This window comes from Gnatocerus cornutus, chromosome 10 (genome assembly GCF_029298725.1).
Source record: "Gnatocerus cornutus isolate USDA-ARS CGAHR chromosome 10, icGnaCorn1.1, whole genome shotgun sequence".
Classification (NCBI taxonomy): domain Eukaryota; kingdom Metazoa; phylum Arthropoda; class Insecta; order Coleoptera; family Tenebrionidae; genus Gnatocerus; species Gnatocerus cornutus.
Genome location: NC_142242.1, coordinates 7,904,972 through 7,928,074, shown reverse-complemented (window position 1 = coordinate 7,928,074; position 23,103 = coordinate 7,904,972). Strand labels below are relative to the sequence as shown.

General features: G+C 34.3%; 4 protein-coding genes across 4 annotated transcripts; 3 read left to right on the top strand and 1 right to left on the bottom strand.

Annotated features, from left to right (window-relative positions):
- Nucleotides 1-3,235: 3,235 nt before the first annotated feature.
- LOC148167587 (uncharacterized) lies at nt 3,236-7,086 on the bottom strand. The gene is made up of 4 exons (XM_088047879.1): nt 6,859-7,086; nt 5,006-5,155; nt 3,955-4,306; nt 3,236-3,422 (listed from the first exon to the last, which is right to left on the bottom strand). The coding sequence occupies exons 1-4, from the start codon at nt 6,929-6,931 to the stop codon at nt 3,236-3,238; spliced, it is 762 nt and encodes a 253-aa protein (XP_087904005.1). The 5' UTR covers nt 6,932-7,086.
- A 636-nt stretch (nt 7,087-7,722) lies between these two features.
- On the top strand, nt 7,723-11,035 carry LOC148167586 (uncharacterized). Its single transcript, XM_088047696.1, has 4 exons — nt 7,723-7,780; nt 8,193-8,281; nt 8,937-9,194; nt 9,627-11,035. The coding sequence occupies exons 2-4, from the start codon at nt 8,209-8,211 to the stop codon at nt 11,033-11,035; spliced, it is 1,740 nt and encodes a 579-aa protein (XP_087903822.1). The 5' UTR covers nt 7,723-7,780; nt 8,193-8,208.
- Nucleotides 11,036-11,945: 910 nt separating this feature from the next.
- On the top strand, nt 11,946-15,934 carry LOC148167585 (uncharacterized). Its single transcript, XM_088048083.1, has 3 exons — nt 11,946-12,088; nt 12,148-12,414; nt 14,346-15,934. The coding sequence occupies exons 1-3, from the start codon at nt 12,022-12,024 to the stop codon at nt 14,789-14,791; spliced, it is 780 nt and encodes a 259-aa protein (XP_087904209.1). The 5' UTR covers nt 11,946-12,021; the 3' UTR covers nt 14,792-15,934.
- Nucleotides 15,935-16,194: 260 nt separating this feature from the next.
- LOC148167584 (uncharacterized) lies at nt 16,195-18,982 on the top strand. The gene is made up of 4 exons (XM_088047557.1): nt 16,195-16,602; nt 17,785-18,021; nt 18,076-18,168; nt 18,521-18,982. Exons 1-4 carry the CDS (start codon nt 16,536-16,538, stop codon nt 18,832-18,834), a joined length of 711 nt encoding a protein of 236 aa, XP_087903683.1. The 5' UTR covers nt 16,195-16,535; the 3' UTR covers nt 18,835-18,982.
- The last annotated feature ends 4,121 nt before the right edge of the window (nt 18,983-23,103 follow it).

Here is a 23,103-nt window from a genome sequence, read left to right as displayed (position 1 = left end):
AGAGTCAGAAGGAAAGTCGGTATTGGTTTCGTTCGACCAGAACAGCAGACACACCGACACAAATACCGGCCAGTACTGAAAAGCTTCTACCTTATTAGCTCTCCACTTCAAATCCATTGCTGCAGATAATAAATAGCGACTCCAAAATTAAAAAAAAACCCTAATTATGTAATTAGATTGCAAGGTTTTGTAGTGCACATTTACCTACATTTTAGCCTTTGACATCCCCTGGATCATTTTTTTTTAATTGAGTCACAATAGTTTTTATCAATTATCAAAACAAAAGCAACAAAAACGAAACTAGAATGCGTAGGCACTGAAAATAACTGAAATTATATTTTCTGGAGTTTGCTGCTTTAATACATTCCGTTATTAAACTACAACTAACATTAGGAAAATACATTACGTAATCCACTTTAATCCTTTTAAATACACTTTAGCGGCACAGCACTTTTTCCGAAACACCGGATGAACTTTTAAATATTAAATTCTAAGCAGAGCAATTCCGTTTTGAATATTTAACAGTTTCTTGTTTTTAAACTCGTTTGTGCACATCTAATCAAAAACTCGAAAATTAAAACTCCTAAACAGCAACAGAAAATGGTGCAACCACAGTTTTTCAAATTTATTATTTACAATATAATAGTAAAATAAAAGGATAATGCCACGATATAAACCCAAAGTACGAGCACAACATGCACCGCGAATAAGATAAGTAATAAAATTATTATATGTAGTATCTAACTACAGTAACTAAATTAGATATTTTATAACTGTCATTGGTCCAAACTGAGGAGTCTACAGTGTTACACAATTCAAACAAAAATATGGAAATGTGTGTTTTATTCGGGTGGCATTTTTTAGCACGACAGATAATATGAAATTAACGATGGAAACAATTGAAAAATCGACCAAATTATTAGTTGCAAGACACTTTTTATATAGAACGACAAAATAAAAGATTGAACGACGTGAAATTTTATTTCCCAGTAAAATAAAAAAATCGGACGGCAAGTTATATTTATCAAGACAATAAAGATACTCTCCAGGCAATTAATTGATTTTACCTGGTTGTTTAATAACTTCAACGACAGAACGCAACAATGGCAGACTAAACAATTTTTTAACGACATAAATTTTAATTTCTCGACAGCCATGGAAGAACAATAAAATAAAACCAGCAAACTACCGAACGTAGGAGATAGAAAAAACTCAAAATTAGACAAACAAATTTTCAAAATATCTTGCACGACAGTTGGAAAACATTAGTTTGCCGTTTTTAATGAATTGCACGACTGTTAATTTTTTCCTTGTTGTGAGGTGAAGTTTGTTCGTTGCCGATTTTAGCCATTCTGTCAAAGAAAACATTAACAGTCGTTGAAAACATTAATAATTGTCGATCACATATTTTTTTGTCGCTAAAATTATTATTAATGTCTGACATTCACCTTTTTTCATCGTTCATCCTCTGTCGTTCAGTTATTTAAATTTGTCGTTGATTAACAACTAATCAGACGGGGTTTTTCTATCGGGAAAATCTTTATATTTGTTGTGCTTTTATATTTACCCCGTTTTATTCTCCCGTGTAGTTTTAATGATACAGTAGAACCCCGCATATTCTACCTACAACAGCAGTCAATCGTTAGTTCTGCGGTTGTGTCTGAGAGGTTCCACTGTAACAAAATCAAAACATGAATTTTATGAATTCGGCTCGGAATGACTTAAATCCTTACTGTGGACTTTAAAATTATATTTCGAGAGTTGGATTTTTGAGCATCACGTCCTCTTAACGCTATAAAATTGTTTGAAAACAACCCAAACTTCACACTTAAAAAGTGGAATTGATGAACCGGTACTTGAAATTTTTATTCATAAGTTTTTTTGCTTAGAAATGTAAGGACACGTTTGACTAGTAAGTCTTATAAATCATAAATTTCGTTCATCGAATAATAAACAGGAATATAGGATGACAAAACCTTATCTTTTCATAGAACTGGACGTATCTATCTTATGTGAACAAATTTCTCTATTTTTACAGCTGAATCAAGGATTTCAGGTTCAGAGCCAAATGTTTTTGTTACTAAAGCTTTCCCGTGTATAAAACAACAACATTAAAGTTATATGTAGAAAAACATTTCGGAAAATTAAACAACGCTTTCAGCATTTCAGTAATTGTTTGTGGAATTCGTATTACATGTAGTTTTGTTTTTTTTTCACCACCTGCATTAAACATCAAACAAATCAGGTTCGTTTCAACAAGTAATATTTTCCTTTGAAACAATTAAGATGATAAAGACATTGTATTGTTCTAAAATAATTCCGACATGTATTTACATTCATTACCATATTTTGCTGTAAAGTATGTTGCTACAGCTTAAAAGCTATAAATTTCAATGTAGAAAAGTACACTCTTATAATATGCAAAACAACAGATACTGTAATAAAATTAGTTCGTGTAGGAAATAAATTAAGACTTTTTAGTCTGAAGATTTGTTATTTAGACGAGTTACTTAGCAGTCACTTTCCCAAGCAAAGAAAAATGATGCTTCTTTTGAAACCCTTCAAATTTAAGTTATATAGACTTGACGCACAATTTAGAGGGTTAAATGAAGTGAAAAACAATCGATACTATCAACAACATCGAACAAAAAGCGTATATAAACAAAGAAGTTCAATTTTCAGCTACATGAACAGTCTAATAACGACAAAAAGTTTGTTTGGCTCCTGCAACCATTAATGTAATCCATTAACTCCAACCCTAAATTATAACCCCGTTAACTCCAACGTGCACCATCTACAGTAAAAATAGTCTTACAAGAGCACAGCAATCCCAGTTAGTGAGGCGGTAAATTTTGTATTAGGACAATTAGCTCTGTTCTGGACCCGGCGAAATTTCGTCCTCAGGTAGTGGCGATATCTTAGATTTTTTTAGAGGTTTCTAAAATTAATTAACAATGAAGCTAAATAACACTTGGAAGACCTTAAATTTTAATCTACTAAATTAAAAGTTGTCGTAATTAAATCGACAAGAAAATTAATTAGAAATTTGATTTTCATTCGTAGTATTGTTTTTTAATTGATTTGTACTTTGCCGTGAGGAACTGTATTAAAAACAGATTTACTGTGAAACGTGTATAATGAAATAAATAGATAATTATACAAACGAACTAAGGATTTAATAAAATAAAATAAATAAAGTTATTAGTTCCATCTTTTAATGTGAACGTGATGTCTCCTATGTTGTTGGTGGAGTTTCACTACTTGAATTTGTACCAGAAGTGACAGCTTCAGTATTAGTCTCATTGGTTTCGGGTTTTCCGAAAGTTAGACCTAGTAGATTCCCGAAGAAAACAAGACCTTGTTCTGCCGACTCATTTACAGCGGCTATTAGTTCCTCTTCATTTAGTCCTTCCGATTCGCTCCTGGAAATAAGTCACCGCTTGTATAGAACGCATTATTGATTCTATTCTGCAGTGGCGTAACCACTAAAAGGGTACCAGCTGAGATTTTCGAGAAATGAAAATGGCCCTGTTTACTTTACCATTCAAATTCAATATTAACTTCACAAACGTTTTGTGGGTGAAATGCAACATTTTCGGATTAAACCGATAACCCATGCCTAAAGGGGATAAAAAAATATATTCGCAATAATAGCGATAACCTGCGTTTGGCATTACGTTATGTAAAAATAGTTTCAAAACGCTGATATTAATTTGATAAAAGTTAAAATGAGCTGGTGTTTGATATCCACTGAATTACAGATTTAATGAACCTGTCATATTTGATAACTGTAATTAACTGAAGTATTTAAAGTGGTTATTATGGTGGATATTTATCATTTTCTTGGTAACGCCGCTGCAAGTTTGAGAGCATTCGGAAAGCTTAATAAAGTTTTTATTTACTTTATTTCCGTTGATTTTTAGTTCTAAATTATGTCGTGTCGTTTTAACTTACTGAGTTTCATTGTTATTTCCACTTCCTCCCTGTAGCAAAGTTGTGAAGGTAGAATTGGCATTTTCTTCCACTTTCATGCCTTCGGGCCCCATCGTAAAACACCCAATATTAAAACTTGTTGTTACATCTCCCAACAATTTAGGCTCTAATAGTAAACAAGCTCGCAGTCCATCATTGTGGGGTTGTAAGTCAGAAAAGCGAGCACATACTTGCGCTAAATTAGCTAGGAGAGCCATACAAGTCGGTACAGGATTAGGTCCTTTCACTTGCTCACTGTGTAGAAGACTTTCCCCATAGGAAACGTTGACAGCCATACCCTCATCCTGCGAAATGTATTTCATTCGAACACAACCTAAACATAAAAAATTCACACAAACAGAATCCCAAATTTAAGCGCAGAAACTTTAGAACGTTTAATTCAAACTAAAAATCTCTTCCTTGCACTGAAGATAATAAACGAATTCAACTGAAGAGGTTCTAGGGCACTTTAAGCTACTTTTGCTATCGAAATTCGATAACACAGAGCCATGTCGAATTTGGATACATGAAAAATGTTGGAAGTTAGCTCTATATCAGAAGTGAATATCGATTTGAAACCAACGTGCTACATTAGAGTTTGCGAAAACAGAAAATTTAAGAACAAGAGAAAATTCGAAATTAAACACGTTTGTTTAATTGGTAAACATGGACAAGGAAACCAACTATCGTTGTATGTACGCTCCATTAGAGCAATTACACGCTACAAGAGCTTTTTTGTTGCAATAGTGGTCATGTTTACAAATTTACAAAGTTGAATAAAAGTTTTGAATTTAAAAAATGCGTGATTCCAGAGATGACTTAGAGTACCACAAACCTAACTTGTGTACACACGTGCAATGATATAATTAGTTTCCTACTTGTTCATTTATTGTGTTTACTCATTAAACAAACGTGATTAGTTTCTGATCCGAATGCAAATTGTGGCACCGGTATATTTGTGATGTATAGTTATAACGCTAATAAATTATGAAGCTAAACTCCGCTTTGATTTTTTATAAAATTATGGTAATACCTGGTCCTCCTAAATCGATGTAAGTAAGATTGAAATCGACACAACACATACAAGAAGGTCCTTCACAAGTGCAGCTTCTTGGAGCCGTAGAATCTACACTGTCGTCTCTTTTTTCTACTTCGCTTCCGCCGTAACCCCAGTGCCATAAATCTAAGAAACAAAAAGTTCAAAAATATATAGAGTGCGTCATTGCATTAATAAAATAATTATAGTTGAATCAAATCGATGTTGAGATATGAAAGAATTCGCTTCCGGGCAATGTTTCCAAGTCAATTTTGTCAAGCACTGTTCTATTTTATTTTGCTAAAGAAAGTTTGATTGAATAGTATGTATTTTAGCTATTTGAACTTGACGAATTGGAAATTCAGTTACTGTGACCACTTTTGTGATAGTTTTGTGAAGAAGTGCCTTCGGATAAAGCTTTCTTTGTAGCTTTAAGAAAAAGCTCTTACGTCGATTAAAACTTTATTTAAATCCGTCGTTTTATACCTAAAAACCTAAATAAAGGTGTGTGAATAATGGATGGTAAATAAATGAGTATCAATTTAACCCTCTTCTGGTCTTAGAGCTTCGCATACTGAAAACTGAAAGCTCACTGTGCGATTTGTCTGTCTGACAAATGTTTACAGTTATATAGACCCTTTCAATTGCAATTGCTACTTCAAATCGTATTCGCTGATGGTCAGGTAGAGAAAAATCGTATTTTCTTTACGACTGAAACATTAATTCTCATGAACTAAAGCGCTTTGTAATTTAGAAAGCCTAAAATAGCCATCAAAAAAGATTTTCGTGTTATTCCATCACTCTACTCTTTCAGTTTCAACGGAAAAAACGACGGAAGAATAAATAATTCCACGGTTTAGCGTTACAAATCTTTCTTAATTCGTTCCCCAGACAATTCCCCAAAATATTCAATTACGATTTTTTGAGAAGACAGTTTGTGTTTTTGTTTCGTCAAAATCATCACAGCATCACTTATTTCCTCTCTTAAAAAAGCGGTGGAAACTAATTTAAACCACGTCTCTTTAATAATTAATTCCAACTTCTTTAATATCCTTCTAATCTTTTGTAACTTTAAGCGAATTTTATTACACGGCTTTATAGTTTCGCCAAAATCAAACTGAAATTTTTACTTGCTTTTACTTTTACTGATTTAGTTTAAAAGTCTTATCAGACATGAAGAGTAACTCTTTCTTGAGATCGATGTCCTTGGCCTATAAGCTGGAGCCGGTGGTCGATTTCACTTCCTCAAGTCAGTTTTTCTTTCATATTTAAAGTAAAATCAGTTTCTCTAGATTCTTTTGAGATGGAAAAATTCAACGAGTCTTTACAACTTAGAGTAATTACTAATTATACTCACAAATATTACAAATTGTCGTTTTAGATTCAAAGACAGATTATATAAACTATTACTGTTGATAAGGGTAATGACAGATAGAGCCTGAAAGCTACAATAATTTAACCGTTGTTGCGACTAGAATCAAAAGGCTTTTCACGCAATAAAATTTATCTTTCGAATTGTTTAAACTCAGAAGTAATTTCAATCAAATTCTAAATCTTCAAAAAGTTTTGTCCCGATCGATCACCGGCGCTCCGCTACATTTTATAGATTCTGAGAAATTATTCCTCCAGTTAACAATTTTACAGTAAAGTTTAATGTTCCGAAATTCCAGAAGCATGCATGGTGGTTAAGAAAAATAGAAAATGATAATTATTAAAAGCACATCAACTCGCTGTTTAAGTTTTGGCGTATCAAAAAAGCAAATGACAGCTTGCTCTAGATAATTCTGCAACGTTCTTGTGCTTTTTTGTTCGCCACTATAGAAAATAACTTGTTAGCAATGTGAACTCACCCAGGATGTTGGTGGAAGACACATATGTAAATGCAACAAAAAATACAATAAATCGTGATATCACGCAATGCATGGTGCAACGGTTTGAGTTGGTCAGTGCCAACAGTAGCTGACAGAGAAACGGTAACCAGCCTTTAGTATGCTAGACACGAGAGTCTTCGATGGTCTTCGGTCCTTGGCCGTGATGGAGGTTAGTAGGTCACCCAGTTCTTCACCTCATTGTTGGCCTTTCACAGAAGCAAGGCTCGTTACTATTCTTGAAAACGAAATCATCTTTATGGGCATTGTTGGCAAGCATTCTCTTCCGGACACTTTTTCTACATAAAAAAAAACAGGAAACTGTTTTCACCCCGAGCAGTTCTTGATCGATTTTGACTAAATGTTACATTTTCAGCACCAGTTCAAATAATGACTCCAATTATCCAAGTCTTGCCGAAATGTCGATCGTTGAGAAGTATTTAAATTCTGCTAAACCCTTGAAAAGTTTCCCCATTTGCATTTTTTAATATTAACAAAACTTGGGCGATTTTTGTAGAAATAATGAATCGTTTATTGCGTTTTAAAAAGCCAAGTCCCGTTATGTTGGAAAATATTAGTGAACGACCTTGACTCTTGTAGTAATTTTAATGCTAACGTTATGTTAACTGTGTCATGTTGACTAATGTCATAACACGTCGCTTCCTGATAAAAATGAAATTTTATAATAATTATAACTGAAAACGAATGGAAAATGCTTTCTATGGTTTACACTATGTGTACCGGATGAACGTATTGACCTAACTTCAGTTGACCGACATATGGACCCCTCCACTTCTTCTTCGGAAGAACCGTGAAAAATATTTTATACAGACTTATACCGGCGACCAAGAAGTGTACATCAGTATTAGTGAAGTAATTGTTTTAACTACTGTGTAGTTTTCAGGTGAGTCTTTTAACAACCAATTTATTTAATAAAGAGATATAAACGGAGATGTATATCGAGACCTTTATGTCTCTTTGATTTGAAAGTTTGATCCGGATACATTCTTGGCCTGTTTAAAGACAACGAACTCGTCATACCGCGCTCAGTGCTTGGAAAAATTCATTAATCGTGTAAAGCCATAAAAAACGACAAATGAAAATTCCTGCCCCGCTAATCTAATTCAACAATAAATGCTTTTGACATCTTGATTTAGCGTAGTAATTAAAAAAGTATGTGCTTGAAATAAATAGCGTTCACAATAGATTGCATAAATTGGGGAAACTAAGTTTGTCTGATTTCTTTCTGATTTATATGAAACGGCATTCACGCGCTTAAATGCTGCATAACATAACTAAACAAACTCTATTTGCAGATTGCTCCGGAACAAGATGAAATTATCTTTCATCTTTGAACTGCTGCTGATTTTTATTCTTATTGCTTTCGCCGCTTCAGCTGCCATAGGTAAGGTATTTCAATGATCTTATTACAAATATCTATGTCACGAAAAAAAACGTTGAATACCACAGAAATTAATCACGTCTATCAATATTTCTGAACCGTCCGAAGCCAACGCAATGATACAAATTATTATTTAATTTTACAAAAATCACTGGTAAGTTTGTTAATATGTTGTGACAGAAATATGGAGCTTTAGAATTGTAAGTTAAAAATTTAAATTGAAAAATTGTGTGGCTTCAACAAGGCACTTCAATGAATAATTAATTTGAGTTAATTGAAGAAACCTGGATGTTTCTCGAAATTTTCCAAGGAAAGCAAAAGGCGCTTTGTTAAATTTTTCTAAATAATGTACCAAGATGCTTAGACTTTCTAAAGTTAATTAATTAATGAACCGAATAAGGTGAAAAGATTCCAATGAAAACGTAATCCTTCAAAAAAAACGATAATTAAACCGCGGAACTAGCGCCTTTATTGTTATCCACACTGCTAATGTCGATGGTCATGTGTGAAAGCCGTTTCCGTTCGTGCAGTTATTACGAAACCGAAATAAATCGTGTGATAAAATCATGTAAATGTGCCAGCATATCGATGCATCTCTTGAAACAATAAACATTTTTAACCCAAATGTTCCGACCTGATTGATATAATTTGTTTGCAGAATCCCGAGTCTTGCGCAATACTAAAAGAGCTGCAACGCGAAAGAATGGAAAAATTACTCATAAGAGACAGCAGGATTCCACTGCAAATAAATACTGTAGCTGTTCAGAGAAAATCTGCAACTGCTGCAGAGAGTTTAATATACCTGTAGTTTCTTTACAAGGACCTGGATGTGCTTCACTTCAGTACCTGAAAGGAGATCGCCTTGCAATCTCGATGAGTTTCGGAGAAAGAGTCCTTACCAACACTACTATCTCTAGTAAGTAGTCTGATTTCCTTTCCCTGAATTCGTGTACTTTTTATTTGCTTAAAATATTTTAACAAAACACCGTTCGTGCTTGATTTTTAAGTGGAATTCCATATTTTCAATTCGTTTCTTTAAATAAACTCCGTAATTTAGCTGAAATATATTGGTCATTAGTCTCCATTAAATATTGCAATTATGTTCGAAATAATAACGTATCGGCAATATTTACTATAATTAAAATTTTCACGCTAAATTTAATTATCACAGAGAATTTAACTGATCGGGAATTTAATAATTAAAAGTTTAATTTGTTTGTTTTTTATTATCCCATAACGTTGCCTTGCCGAACACAATGGAACGTAATAAAATTTATTATACGATTAAATCAATATACAATACCAACGATTTATCATGTCTAGTTCAATTCTTACAATTTTTTTATAGGTAAAAAGCCTCGCCCGGTCTGCATGCCGCTTCCAGGTGGAGTATCAAAATTCTGTGGTCGTGTTTACAACATCGGCCGCAAAGGCGACGACTTCAAAGCTTGCCTAGGTCTTGAGCTTCGAGCTTTAAATGACGTTGAAGCTGCTTTGCGTGTATCATGTTTCCGGTTCGGTCCAAACGGTCTTCGAGTGGAACCATCGCAGCCTCTTCCTGTCGTAGAAGAGGAAGATAATGACGATGACGATGATGACGACGATGACGACGACGACGAGGACGATTATGATTTTGATGACGATGATGACGACGATGACGATAATGAAGTCGATTCGGTGGATTACAGCACTTTCAGTGTGTTCGACGATGATTTCATTGGAGATTACTTTGCGTCGGGGTCATCCGGTAATAAAAAAAAGAAAGTACAAACAACTAAAGCTCCAATAAGACGAGTCGTCACGCGGAAGCCGGCTATTGTACCCGCAAAAATAAACCGACGACCAATACGCACGAAACCCAAGCCGGTTAAAGTCCCTGTTCCTGTGAAAACTTCTACTGTAAAAACTCCCACTGTAACTCCCGCAAAGTTGCAAGTAACGCAAGTTTCCGAAGTCACCAGTAAAACGCCAGAAATGCAGACCTCTAGCGAGAAACTTCCTCACGAATCAATTGCCGCCGTGACTGTTATGCTGCAAGGTCCTGAAGGAGAAGCGACGTCCCAAGCGGCTGTCGACGCCAACCCTGTCGAAGTCCCTTCCAGCCCCGCTTCTATAGACACGCCAGTTCCGACCGCTACGCAAACTACTCAACAAATACCGGATGTGTCTACAAATGTCTTAACTGAACAACCCGTTGGATTGATGTCCCAAGAGACTATATTGAAGGATATTACTGAGGAATCCATTAATCAGAAGTTGGAAACGACAACCCCATTTGAGAACGCGGACGCCGTCACAGACGATCCGAACAACACAACTAAAACAATTAACAAAAAAGATAAAAAAGACGACTCGGAAGAAGACGATGATCCAATTTCCGAAGTCGTTGGAGAGGTGCTCGAGGATGAAGTGGACAGCGAAGAATCTACTACCAGAGCGACACCCAACGACAAAGACATTCCAACACCGGTACCTAACAAACAAGAATCTAAAGATGTGATAGATGATATTGTTGACGGAGTGGTTGATACTTTCGCTGGTGATGATTCAGAAGAAGCTACAAATAAAACAAACACGACTGTAAACGATGATGATGACGACGATGACGATGACGAGGAGTACGATGATGATGATGATGATGAAGACGACGATGATGATGAAGACGAAGAAAGCAGAAATGCACGAAAAAGAAAAATGAGAAAAGGCAGACAAGGCAGGCAAAGCCGCGATATGTGGTTAGCTAGGTTACACTGGTAATTTTTTGCTCTCTCTGTATTTATTTATTTATTAATTTATTGTTATTTATTTATAATGTACATAATGTAATTAAATTCAATACTATGCTCAAATATTTATTTTGTATTAATCATAAAGTTAAAATGAACAAATTGGCTTTTTGTTAAAAACCCCAACGGAAAACACAAATACAGTTCCCAATTGTACGATGTCATATATTTGCTCTCAAAAACAGCGTACGAATGTTGTGTGGTATTAAATTCCAAACTCTGACAATCAATTATGGATTTTTCTATGACACAACTATTTAATCGTGTTAATTCACTGATCATCACGGGCTGATTAGTCAAAAGCGTAAATTTCATTGACAAAAAGTGTTGTTTCAATGTGCTCCTTCCACCCAAAACAAAAAGAAAATTCTTTTGGTTATGAAAAAAACTTAATAATGACAATAATAATAAACGTTCAATTCAGTTTAGATTTTTTCTCAAGTCTATTAATTGCAAACTTGGCTATAAATCAAATCAATCACAAAGCAATTGCTAACTATGCGGATTTGATACCTGTCGGATACATGAGCCATATTAAGGTCTAAAAATCATTCATGACATCCCTGAGGTTTTTAAATAAATTTGCTGCTAGCTATGAATGTGCATCTATAATTAATTACACGAGCCAATGCAAATATCTATTTCTGCTGAATATGGAAATAAATAATGACTGGTAATTAATTAATAATAAAGCTTTTATTACAAAGTGGAAACAAAACTCGTAAATTTTCAGTTTTGCTTCCTTCGTATTAGAAAATCAGAAGAATGACAATTTAGAAACGGATACATGTAACATTTGCCTTATTACAATTGTGTTTTTTTCTTGAATCATTGTAAAAACCAAAGATAAAAATAAACCTAGAAAGTGGTACATATGTAAATGCGGGCTAACTCAGTATCCAACAGAGCATTCGTTAAACGGTACATGGAAGATCAGTTTGCTAGAACACGTGTAAAATGAAGTCCTTTGTTCTTTTGTGTCTGATAGTGTTGATAAACAGTCAATTATGTAAAGCTTCAAAAGGTAAATAGTTTATAATCGATCTCACATAATTTCATCTTGACTAAACATTCTATTTTCAGACACAAAAAAGAAAGTGTCAACGTCAAAGAACACAACAAGTGCATCGACCAGTAATCAAGTGTCGACAACTACAAGTAGTTCGCTATTACCAGGATTAAGATTACCTTGCTCGTGTGTTGAAGGACAATGTGGTTGTTGCTCTGGGGTTTTATTAGACCAGTTTAATCAAAAGGCTTGCTTAAATGTGTCATACGAGCCTGAGGACTTTTCTCTTACAGCTCAAATGTCTATGAACGGCCGCGTACTTTATAAGAGAACTGTTTCTGGTAATTCTCATTTTCGTTAATTTTAGAATGTAGAAGTCGGTTACTAGTTCACTCCCAATGCATCTCATAAAAGCAGCAAGAAATTCAAACAAAAAAAAAGTTTGAGCGTTCCTTTGAGAGTTTAAGACAATACACCTTTTCATGAGTTCCTGAAATTTGTACCTTTTATCGCAAAGAAAATTTATTACCGGTACAATATATACAGCTCAATTAAAAGCTTCAGTTTGTTTGTTAAACGTGGAACTCCCTTAAGTTGTAATTTTTCAGTAAAGTAACCAAAGTTTAAATCGACTTTTTTAAGCGATTTGACTATCTCGACACTTTGGAAGTGAATAGACTTACCATAATGGTGTCACTGAAGTTTGCTAATATATTTCTTAAAATCGCACGAAATCCCATTAATTAAGACGTTCTCTAAACGAAATCATTTTAACAAGCAAGTGAACACAATAAACATGAAAGTATGCAATTACTCCAGAATGCTGTTATATTTGTATTCCATCAAGGAATTTAATTATGAAAACTACACGTCAAAGAAATCAAAACACTTTTATGTCCGCAGTATAAATTCCCTTTAATTAAAGTTAAACATTTTGTGTAAAATTGGGGTGTCGTGAATGATTGACGGCTAATTTTTAAAATTGCGCCCCAATATCGATTACTACTGATAACGACGTTATAATTTAATGAAAGCTTTATCTTGACTTTTCAGTTCCGTATTTTGATTTTAAGCAACGCCTAGATTTCGTAGATTTTATTCTGTTAGTAGTAAATTTCCGGAGGTAATAAATTTTTGTTTCTTGTTTAATGTCAAGCAAAAAGATTTACGTGTCTTTCGTTGAGAAACTTCGATCGCTGTATAAAGTGTTGCAGAGCTGACCTAAAGTAAAGACAGGTAAATCGGAACTTAATAAAATTAAAAAATCAATAAACAAATCGGTGTATAGCTGCTAAAACCCAGACTGGGCATTTTTGTATAATAGTGCTTTTATTATTCATCGTTGGAGATTAGAAAGTCGGGCAAGTTTAAAAATTCCCAAGTACTTTAGATAATACTTTTATTTATTTTGTGCTTAAAACTTTACACATATTTTAAGATAAGAAATTTATGAATATCAAACACAAATTTAGCATCAGTGAATAAAAAATTGTTGGAATTTACTGTTCTCAAGTAGAACGCTTCAATATTTTTATTTCCTACAAGAATTACAAAACTAGGACTTCTCTTGCTCTACAAACCCGAGATAAATTTATGATGAGGATTTGAAAGGAGCAGTCATTCGCTACGATTTGTTCAGATTAAAGAAAACTAACGTGACTTCAAAGTTATTTTATTTGAGTCCTCCGGTCAGTTAGATTAAATGTGTGTACCCTCTCCAAGTTCATTTCCTCTTTGAAAATATTTAAATTACCAAAAATTAAATTTCGATTAAAGCTTTATTTGCGTAGAAACATTGGGGTGACAGCTTAATTAAATTTTGGTAGGGTTGAAACATTTTTTCTCCAAGAATTACTTCGGTTTTTATGAAAGTTGATCTTAACCAAGTTTGATTTATACAGTGTTTTTGTGTTCGTTGCAGGGGTGTAATATTTTGTAAATGATTTTGATATATTCAACGCATTAAATGGGTTGAAATACTGTGGCTATTGGCTCGTTTGATTGAGGGGTTTCTTGTAGGTAAGCGAGAGTGTAGCTTTCGTATCAAAACTAAGAGTTATGGTGTTAAAAACCGAATCTAAGAAGTAGTTCATTAGGATAAACAAATTTGTGGTCTGGCGGAGGCGTGTAAATAGAAAGCGTTGCCGAGTTAAATGGAAAACAGCTCTGTTCCAGAAAGAACTGGAGTTGTAAACAAGCCATATTTCGGCGTTTACTTTGGAGAAAAGAAAAGCCATTTGTTCCTGGGTATAGAAGATTATTTCGGTTTCAGGTAAAAACCCTCCACCAATGTGCTTCCGGCTCCCACGTTTGCAGTTCATCCGTTTGTGCGTGGAATTCTCGAACATCTACTTCGCAAGTCGTAACATACACTTATGTATTGACATGGAGGCGAACTGGGAAGACTTAACTCTGGTAGAATGGTCATTTGACTGCCTTCGGATGGGGGCATCAGGAGTGGCAGTGGTAGGTCCGGAAGAAGGAGGCGGTCTTCCTGCGAATCCTGTGGATGTCGTCGATCAAACTGACGAAGATTACGACGACAGCGCGAGAAACGTGCCCCTAAAAAGACACAAAGATACAATGAAACTCACGCACTGTAACACACTCGTGCTTGACGAAAGTCTAAGACGTGCTGATCGCCAGAATGTCGATAAAACTCTAATTAAAATAAAAAAGTTGCTCAATGGCGATGTCGTTGTCGCTTACGGAACATAACTTTCTATAGTTGCATTTATCGATTTACTTTAACGAGTTAATTGTATGTTACGAACATTTATGTACAAACGAATAAAACTGAGATTTATAGGAATTTGTTCTGAGTAGTCTTGGCTTTTTCTCCAGGCTTAGAACAAAGTTATAATTTAATCAATCAATACAGTGACGGTAAAGTCGGCAATTTCAAACGAGATTAAATAAAAAAACGATCACTTTTATATTGTTGTATCTTACCTCTTTATCTTCGATTCTTTCACAATAAGAGGCACAGGCTTGATTAAGTAGGAACACAAATTTGTTTTAGTTGAAAAACAAACGTTATTTTCTCTTTCGTAGTCTGCTATTAATTTTATTTAATTTATTCTTCTCTTGTCGTGTAAGGTAAAGTATACTTCCATCAAAGTTGCCAATTTTATAAATAATTAATTGAGATTGGACTTTCAAGCCACGTTCAGTTAGTTTAGACTGCCGAATTTCCGTTTTTCAGAAGCTTTTATATATTTATTTTGAACTTAAATTTTAACGGATAGTATCCAATAGGGGTTCCTCAGAATCAGGTTGAAAATTCGATAATTAATTCACATCGGTTGTTATCACCCTTCAGTGACGACCCTTAAGCTATTTAATCCGCGCATTCTTATCAATACGAGTTATAAATAATTTCATTTGATTGTTTTACAAGTCGCACACTTAAAATGTTAGACGAGGTTATAAATTATTCGTAGCGGTCAGTCTTTAGATAATTTGCCCAAGCATTGAACGACTTTCTGTGAATTATTTATAGCCTTATCCAATATTCCTAGGGGATTTATCTTGAGTACACTGTGTGATTTTGCAAAGCTAACTTTAGTATTATTTGTAATATTTTTTTGTGCAACGTGTAATTACGTTGGAGGTAAATCGGATCATAACATGTTGGAAAAATAGCTAAGCTTGCAGGTAACTAGAAAATTTATGGGGACCGTTGTACCCTTTTTATAGAAAATAAAAGAAAATTGCACTTTTCATTGTAAAAAGTTTAAATATTGGGACAAAAAATTCGAGTACTATTGATTTAGTCGAAATTTATTGTCCGATTTGTTTTTCTTTAATCGTACCATTCATTTTATGTCGGAAACTAAGTCCGATCTTATTATTTATAATCAAATTATTACAAAATATAAGTTTTAAAAACTGGATTTTTTCTTGAAACCCTCACGAAATCCGCTGCTTTTGGAGCTTGATTGATCTGCAAAAGCAAGTTGTGCATTTTAGTTAATTTCATGGTTTTCTTATGCCATTCCAATATTTCATAAGATCTCAAAAACTGTCCTGTTGACCTCATAACGTCCAATGTATAAATCGCCGCGTTTCTTTTTTGGTCAACCAGTTTGGTGGAAGATCTATTTATTTGTTTTACAGTCGAAGTTGTATTTTACAGCAATAAACACAGTTGACATAGTTGTGACGTGGTCTGTGTACGTAATGAAACTTGGCGAGTCCATTGAAGCGCATAGTTTTCTAACAGTTAATTAAATTAAATGCTAGTTTGATATGTGAACCACGAGAAATGCTTTCTAAATGTACGTGTCTTTCATTGTTGTTGGTTCTATATCCTAATTTCCCCGTGTGAGAGTTTATATACTTATAATATGACATTAACACTGTTGAAAATTTTCTTGCTGCAATTGACATCGTTGCGTTAATGACATCTCGAATGTATTGTATCGATCAGGCTTAGCATTGTTGTGAATCCATTTTAAATATGAATGGAGTGATTTATGTGGGTTTCACCATCCTATTGGTCAGCATCTATGGATTTTATATCGAAGGTAGGATATTTTAACTAAGAAAATAATTACTGTTAAATTTGCACCACTTTCTTTAGACTTCTGGCACGTAAAAAAGTATTTTTGCACGTGATTTCGGAATTTTGATTTGCAAATCTCGTTATTACGTGTTCGCTGAAGTGATGTAATAGTGGTGTTATCCGTGACGTGAAATAGAATATAAAACCGATTTTCAACGTATTCAAAAATAAAAGGAAAAGATTTAAAAAATTTAATCCCGGGCTCTTCGTTCCACTGGTTGCAACTTCATTTGGTATTTGGTAAAATCTGATTTTGCTAAAAGTTTGTTTGAAAATAGGTTGTAAATTTCGCATTTTAGCGTGTATTGTAGATATTTAGAAAATTCTTTTGATACACGTAATACGACGCCCATGCGGTCATTACAGGAACGTTTGAAGTACTTTAACCAAGCAAGAGCGCTCTAAATAATTTTAATGACAGTAATTAATAGGTACTTTGATCAAGCTTCTTCCTTTTGCCAGCATATTTTTATCAGTTCCGATTTAATTATCTACGACACTGGAAAAGTAAAGACCAATTAATTAATAATAATTAGCGGGATCAATACAGTTAGTTTATTTTTTGAAATATTTCAGATTAATTATGTTATGGAATGAGAGAATATATTGTTTCCGGTGTAACGGTGGTATTTTATCGAGTACTGTAATAACATTAATAACGACAATAATAACGATTTAAGTGTCAGCTTGTGTCAGTTCATTTATTTTATATAAAACTGTTATATATCTATCGTTAAATGTATAAAATACCACACGAGTTCAAACGTTCCGTTTCTTTATTCTTTCGATATTTTCAGGTGTTGTGAACTTTCAGCTGTTGGTAATTTTTCATCCAGAGAAATCTACACTCTCCATTGCTTTATCGTAACAGAGTATCCTATTTGTCAAATTGGAATCCAGATAAAACTAGGCAATAACTAAAATCGTTTTTTATTTTAACCAGTTTCGAAATAATTACGATAAAGTTGCAACCAGTTCGAGGTCTCTCCCTTTGTAGAAATCGATGCTGTCGACTGTATTATAAGTAAATTGACTAGGGTGTGAGCTTCTCATCATAAATAACAATATTTTAAGCAATGTATCGGATTAATAAACGGGTGTAAAGTTACGGATAGTGTTGGCACATTAATACATTATGTTGCAGAGAGTAATGTAGAATCGATGATGGTGTACTACGATCCCAAAACTCACATTCCTTTTCGAATGACGTCTATTGAGAACAGCTTGACGAACACGTCAAGTGAGAATGACCAATCATCTACAAAGTCGAGGGGTGTTCTCCGGAGAATTGGTTTTAGGAGTAATGGATGCAGTTGCCAGGAGCTAACATGTGGCTGCTGCCTTGGCTTAAAATTAGATCAGTTCAATTTCAATCGAGAAGGTAATTAATACAGGAATAGTTTTTAATACTGTTAGCAACATACTGACGTTCCAGGATGCATCAAATTCACTTATATTCCCGATGATTTTGCCATCAATATGGATATGCTCATGGATGGAAATTCGATTTACACTAACTCCATTTCAGGTAAAAATTGCGTTAATACTGTTAACTGAAAATGAAATTCTGTAACTCCTAGGTGTCGGCTTTATATTTTATTTAACTTTTAATCCAACGAAAACGAAGCTAAATTTACCAAGTTTCGCACAAGTAGAACAACAATTTAAACTTTAATTTATGAACGTCTGTTACTTTGGTTTAATTTTTGTTTTTGATATTTTATAGTTGGCAGTCCTATTTCATTTTCCCGATATTGAGGAAACGTAAAAAATTCCCAAAGTACTTTAAAAGTCAAATCCCTCGGTACAAGTTGCCGGAGGAAATTTAGTTTATATGCACGCCATTTGTTTTTCGCTTTAATTATGTATTTGTGTTTCAGCGAGAAATCCTCCGCCTCTTTGCATTCCTGTGCCATTACCTTATGTTCCGATATCCGTGGAAGGATGTGCGAAATTATTCGACGTTTATACTCGAGGTCAAAATTTACACATGTGTTTTGATTTTGAAACCCGCATTCAGAAAGCCACTGTTCTCGTTTTGCATTTCGATTGCATGAGAATGGGAAATGATGGAGTGGCTTTAGTGAAACCTGGAGATATGGAAATACTTCCATCTTCCACCACTGAGAATCAGATAGACTCCGATATTTATGACGAGGTCACGGAAATTAAATACAGTAAACCAAAACCTTAGAATTGTACTTTTCGTTCCGTTCTTCGAAGAAATAGTCGACTTATCTCACATCACCTTTCATTATTTATTGATCTAGTTTAAAGTTGTTACGTGACTTGAATTCAATCACATCGTTGACTTATTGTTGAATAAAATGTGAAAAATTCAACACGACTCTTTATTAGTTATCGCATTGGAAAACAATACATTCTGAGTATTAAAATCATTGAGAACTCAATCCAAATCTCATTCTCACAGTTATTAATTTGACACCGCTTGTATTTCATGAATGTCGTCTGAAACTGACAGATAAATCAATATTTTTTAATATCTCTTTCTCGTTCTTTCTAAGTACGCTCTAACAGTTATTTTCAATTAATAACTCATGTAAAGACACCGAATTTTTAACTGCCAAACTTCGTTGGTGGCTACTTTCAGCACGTGCACAGAAATTGTGTTTTCGTCAGATTTCCCTTTGTAATGTAGCGACCTCTACCAATTACTCCAATGTGCATTGCTCTTATCTCCACTTCCATCTCCACAAGTAATTATTTATAGATCCCGAGTATGGTCATCAGTAAGACACTAATGATTCGTCGTATTGTGTTGAGCCAACTTAATACGAATGTTTGTTTTATGACAAAAAGAATAATAAATCAGTCGGTTGAAGTGGAAACTAGAGGTAATTCCCACTGGGTGAAGGAAACCGAAAGCTAGCCATCCTTGCATATTTGATTGTTTCAATAGTTAGTATGACGTAGCTTTCACGGACGCATTAAATCGGATAATCGGGTTTATCAAGCCGAGGCTATGGGTTAGGCCATATTTGCTTTTGTCCAAAATACAAAATTATGTTGGTCGTAGTTATTCCGATTGCTACCAAACAAACAAACGAGCGATGTCATTAATAGAATAACAAATACATCGAGATAACTTAGTTTGCCATGTTTGTCTTCTCCGCTTAAAATTTCGACGTGGGAGGCGGTTGTGGATTTACATTCCTCATTATTGTGCAAAACGAGACAAATTTTCAATTTCTTGCCAAATTGCCACAGTTTCGAAAGAAACCCTACACTAACAACATTCATATTCATCGTTTATCTTATTAAGTACACAATTCACGAACCATTCAACCAAAAGTATCGCGCCCAAACTGGCCTAGGTGGAAGCAGATCATTCACCAAACTATCGTACATTCATCGCAACGAGTCAACGCACCAGTGTCGTCAAAACCGCTGCATTCTTCTCTAGGCTAAGATGCAAATTGTGGATTTTTTAGGATGTTTGCTGGATTAAATATGATTTAGATGATCAATTTTGACTGATCTCGATGAATGTACGATAGTCTGAGATTCGTCATTGAAATTACAAGTTGTACATTGCTTTGGCTGAACTATAAAATCTGCGACGTCGGCTTGATTACACGAGAAATGTTTGGACAGATCTTTAATTCCGTTGAAATTGTAAACATGAATGCACAACAGGCTAGAGATAAGAGTTCTATTCGAAGCGATGCTAAATTAAATCGGCAAAAATCCGAGGACTGTTTTATCAAAAAAATTGAATCAGCTTAAAATAGTGAAATAGGACCATCCAATTATTTGGTAAAAAATCAGTTGTCACATTTGAGATTCAATTTTTTCTGTCTAAAGTATGTAAAACTCGACGCTGAATTGAAATGACATAGATGTTATGAAGGACCGTTCAAATCCCAGAACGTATTATAATGCTTGATGTTCTCGGTTTTCCTCTTCATACATCCGCAAAATTTCTAGTTATTAGTTTCATATGTTGATTTTGGAAGTACAAGTTTGCGAAGTGCTGAATAGATTATAACAAATTATCGAATCTTTAGGAGTCCTTCTAGTTTCTTGCAAGTACGTAAAGTTCGCATATTTGCTGCTTGTTAAAGTGCCGTAAAGCGAAACCGGTCACTGTTCTAAGAGAGTTATAGTTTTTGCTAATAAAATTATATGATTACACAAACATGATATTCCTGAGAGTATATAAAGTGAAATTTTGTTAGCTCGAATCTCGGCATGCAGTAATGAGGGTCACGCTATAAACTTTCTTTTCACTGGTGAGTTTACGGCTGAAATGAATTAGTTATAAAGCGTAATAAAACATCTTCTACAAGAACAATTAGTATTGTCCTTTTTACAGCGTTATTTTCCCAACATAAAGCTTTGGAGATACACGATCGAGAATTTAATAAATTAGGCTTTGCTGTTTGAAATTTGAGAACCTTTGGTAGCCACATCGACCACATCGTTTAGGATAAAGTGAATTTCTAACAAAATCCGTTAAAACATAGGTGTACACATGGATAATTGATCATGGCGAGCACTTTGGATAATTTACAAGATCCCAAGGAAAATGCAGGTTCACTGCAGTTGAGATCTAAGAAAAACGTTCGCAAATTTAGCCAGTTAATCTCCCTTAGGATCATGTATTCGAGCGTGAACTAAATTACGATTCAACCTAATTTAATTCTTTTCAAACTGGAAATAATTCGATGTATTGTGGCTCTTTGACTACTTTTTACTTGCGGCAAATAAAAAATATTACATAACTCAATCCAAGGCGAAGGTGAGAGAAATAAAATAGTTTTAACCAATTATCTTTTTGTTTATGCCCACTTCATCGTCATTTCCTTTGCGACAGCTCGTCCGTTAATCCACACTGAGCTCACTTTACCATGCTAAAGATCCAGTTTCAATTTCAGCGTGCCGTAAAAATCTATGAAGTCGTAAAGTCGGCTTTGAAGGTTAAAAATATGTATTCGGGAACAGAGAGTAATCTGCATTCATATTTCGGGCGCCGCGATACAGCGTGTGAGGCCTTAGATAACACATGTCTCAAGCGCGTCATCTTCGGTGGTGAATTGCGCGACTTTCTAGTGCACCTTGGGGAAGACACCGGGATTTATGTGAAGCTATGCCCGCCCACTCTATTACATATGAGGATACCACAACTTTGCTAACTTGGGCCGACTCTCGGCCCACTTCCGGAACTCATAGCCACAAGTAACTTCTGGACGAAGCTAAAATTCTGTGAATGCGATTAGGACAATATCGATAGAGTGGTAGGTCATCATGACCACAATTCCCAATGGTTTCCTCCGAACACCTCGAGTTAAAGCAGGTTCGACGAAGAGGCCGGAATTGTGGTCCGACTTCAGAGACAAACTAAACAAACATTTTTATTCTATTAATAAATTAATTAATACTTGTTATCCTAGCCGAAGTACGAAGGCCCTGTAGTTAAAAAATGTTAATAAGAATTGAAATATCTTTTGGAGAAGTAGCTTCAAAATACAGTATGTCCCCGGATTGAGTTCACAAGAGGAAAAAAAACGTTATTTTTCATTTTACAATAAAATGACAAAGGAATAATATTTTTTGATTAATTTAAAATAAATAAATCTTTAATTAAAACTTTAATATTATGAAGCTGTGTTCTTAAAATCGAAAAAAACAAAAAATAACGAAGAACTTTTTCATTTTTAATTTTTCAAAAAATGTCAAAGGAATGAAATTTGTTCCGTAACTCAAACCAATTTCCACTATTTGATTGACCCATTACCTGTTTTAGCTCATAGTTCAATTCTAACTCGTAATTCTTTAAGACTGTTTCGAATTTTCTCAATGATTGTTAAGGATGCAATTGCATTTTTTTCCAATTTTTTAATACTTACGCATTATTGGGTAAATTTTTCTTTAATCTTTAACGCATTATTTGATATTGTGAATCCACAGCCTGCTATTATTTAAATACGATTACAAAATTTAATAAAAAAAAATAATGAAAAAATTAATTTTAAGAGTACAAACTAATAATTTTGAAATTTTAATTGCAGATTTATCTGTTTTGAAATAAGCAAAAAATGTTATTCCTTTGTCATTTTTTGGTAAAATGGAAAATAAACTTTTTTTCCCCTCTTGTGAACTCAATCTGGGGCATACTGTATGTTGTACACAATCCTGGTGATCAATTTTTGTCGGAAGACAAAAATTAGATTGATTTTTGAAATCAATATCATCCCTCACTAAAACCCTAAAAAGTCTCTGGTCCACCTCATCTGCTATGTATCCTCCATAGCTACACTTTTGGATCAAATACCGAATTTCTTCAAGAGAATCCAAGCGGTTGTTTATAACATTCTGTAACTCATAAATGGTCATAATGAAGTCGTTTTCATTGAAACCATACGGAACATTCCAACCATAGGAACCAAAATTTTTCCTTTCCACAGCCATGCAATGTAAAAACGCCACACTGTACAACAGA

Excerpts from the sequence above, each read along its gene's own strand:
- LOC148167587 (XM_088047879.1), bottom strand. The coding sequence starts at position 6,931 with ATGCATTGCGTGATATCACGATTTATTGTATTTTTTGTTGCATTTACA. Across the intron at positions 5,156-6,858 it reads GTCTTCCACCAACATCCTGG|ATTTATGGCACTGGGGTTAC; the intron begins GTGAGTTCACAT and ends TTTGTTTCTTAG. Across the intron at positions 3,423-3,954 it reads GGAAATAACAATGAAACTCA|GAGCGAATCGGAAGGACTAA; the intron begins GTAAGTTAAAAC and ends ACTTATTTCCAG.
- LOC148167586 (XM_088047696.1), top strand. The coding sequence starts at position 8,209 with ATGAAATTATCTTTCATCTTTGAACTGCTGCTGATTTTTATTCTTATT. Across the intron at positions 8,282-8,936 it reads CGCCGCTTCAGCTGCCATAG|AATCCCGAGTCTTGCGCAAT; the intron begins GTAAGGTATTTC and ends ATTTGTTTGCAG. Across the intron at positions 9,195-9,626 it reads TACCAACACTACTATCTCTA|GTAAAAAGCCTCGCCCGGTC; the intron begins GTAAGTAGTCTG and ends ATTTTTTTATAG.
- LOC148167585 (XM_088048083.1), top strand. The coding sequence starts at position 12,022 with ATGAAGTCCTTTGTTCTTTTGTGTCTGATAGTGTTGATAAACAGTCAA. Across the intron at positions 12,089-12,147 it reads ATTATGTAAAGCTTCAAAAG|ACACAAAAAAGAAAGTGTCA; the intron begins GTAAATAGTTTA and ends TTCTATTTTCAG. Across the intron at positions 12,415-14,345 it reads TTATAAGAGAACTGTTTCTG|GTAAAAACCCTCCACCAATG; the intron begins GTAATTCTCATT and ends TTTCGGTTTCAG.
- LOC148167584 (XM_088047557.1), top strand. The coding sequence starts at position 16,536 with ATGAATGGAGTGATTTATGTGGGTTTCACCATCCTATTGGTCAGCATC. Across the intron at positions 16,603-17,784 it reads CTATGGATTTTATATCGAAG|AGAGTAATGTAGAATCGATG; the intron begins GTAGGATATTTT and ends ATTATGTTGCAG. Across the intron at positions 18,169-18,520 it reads TTACACTAACTCCATTTCAG|CGAGAAATCCTCCGCCTCTT; the intron begins GTAAAAATTGCG and ends TTTGTGTTTCAG.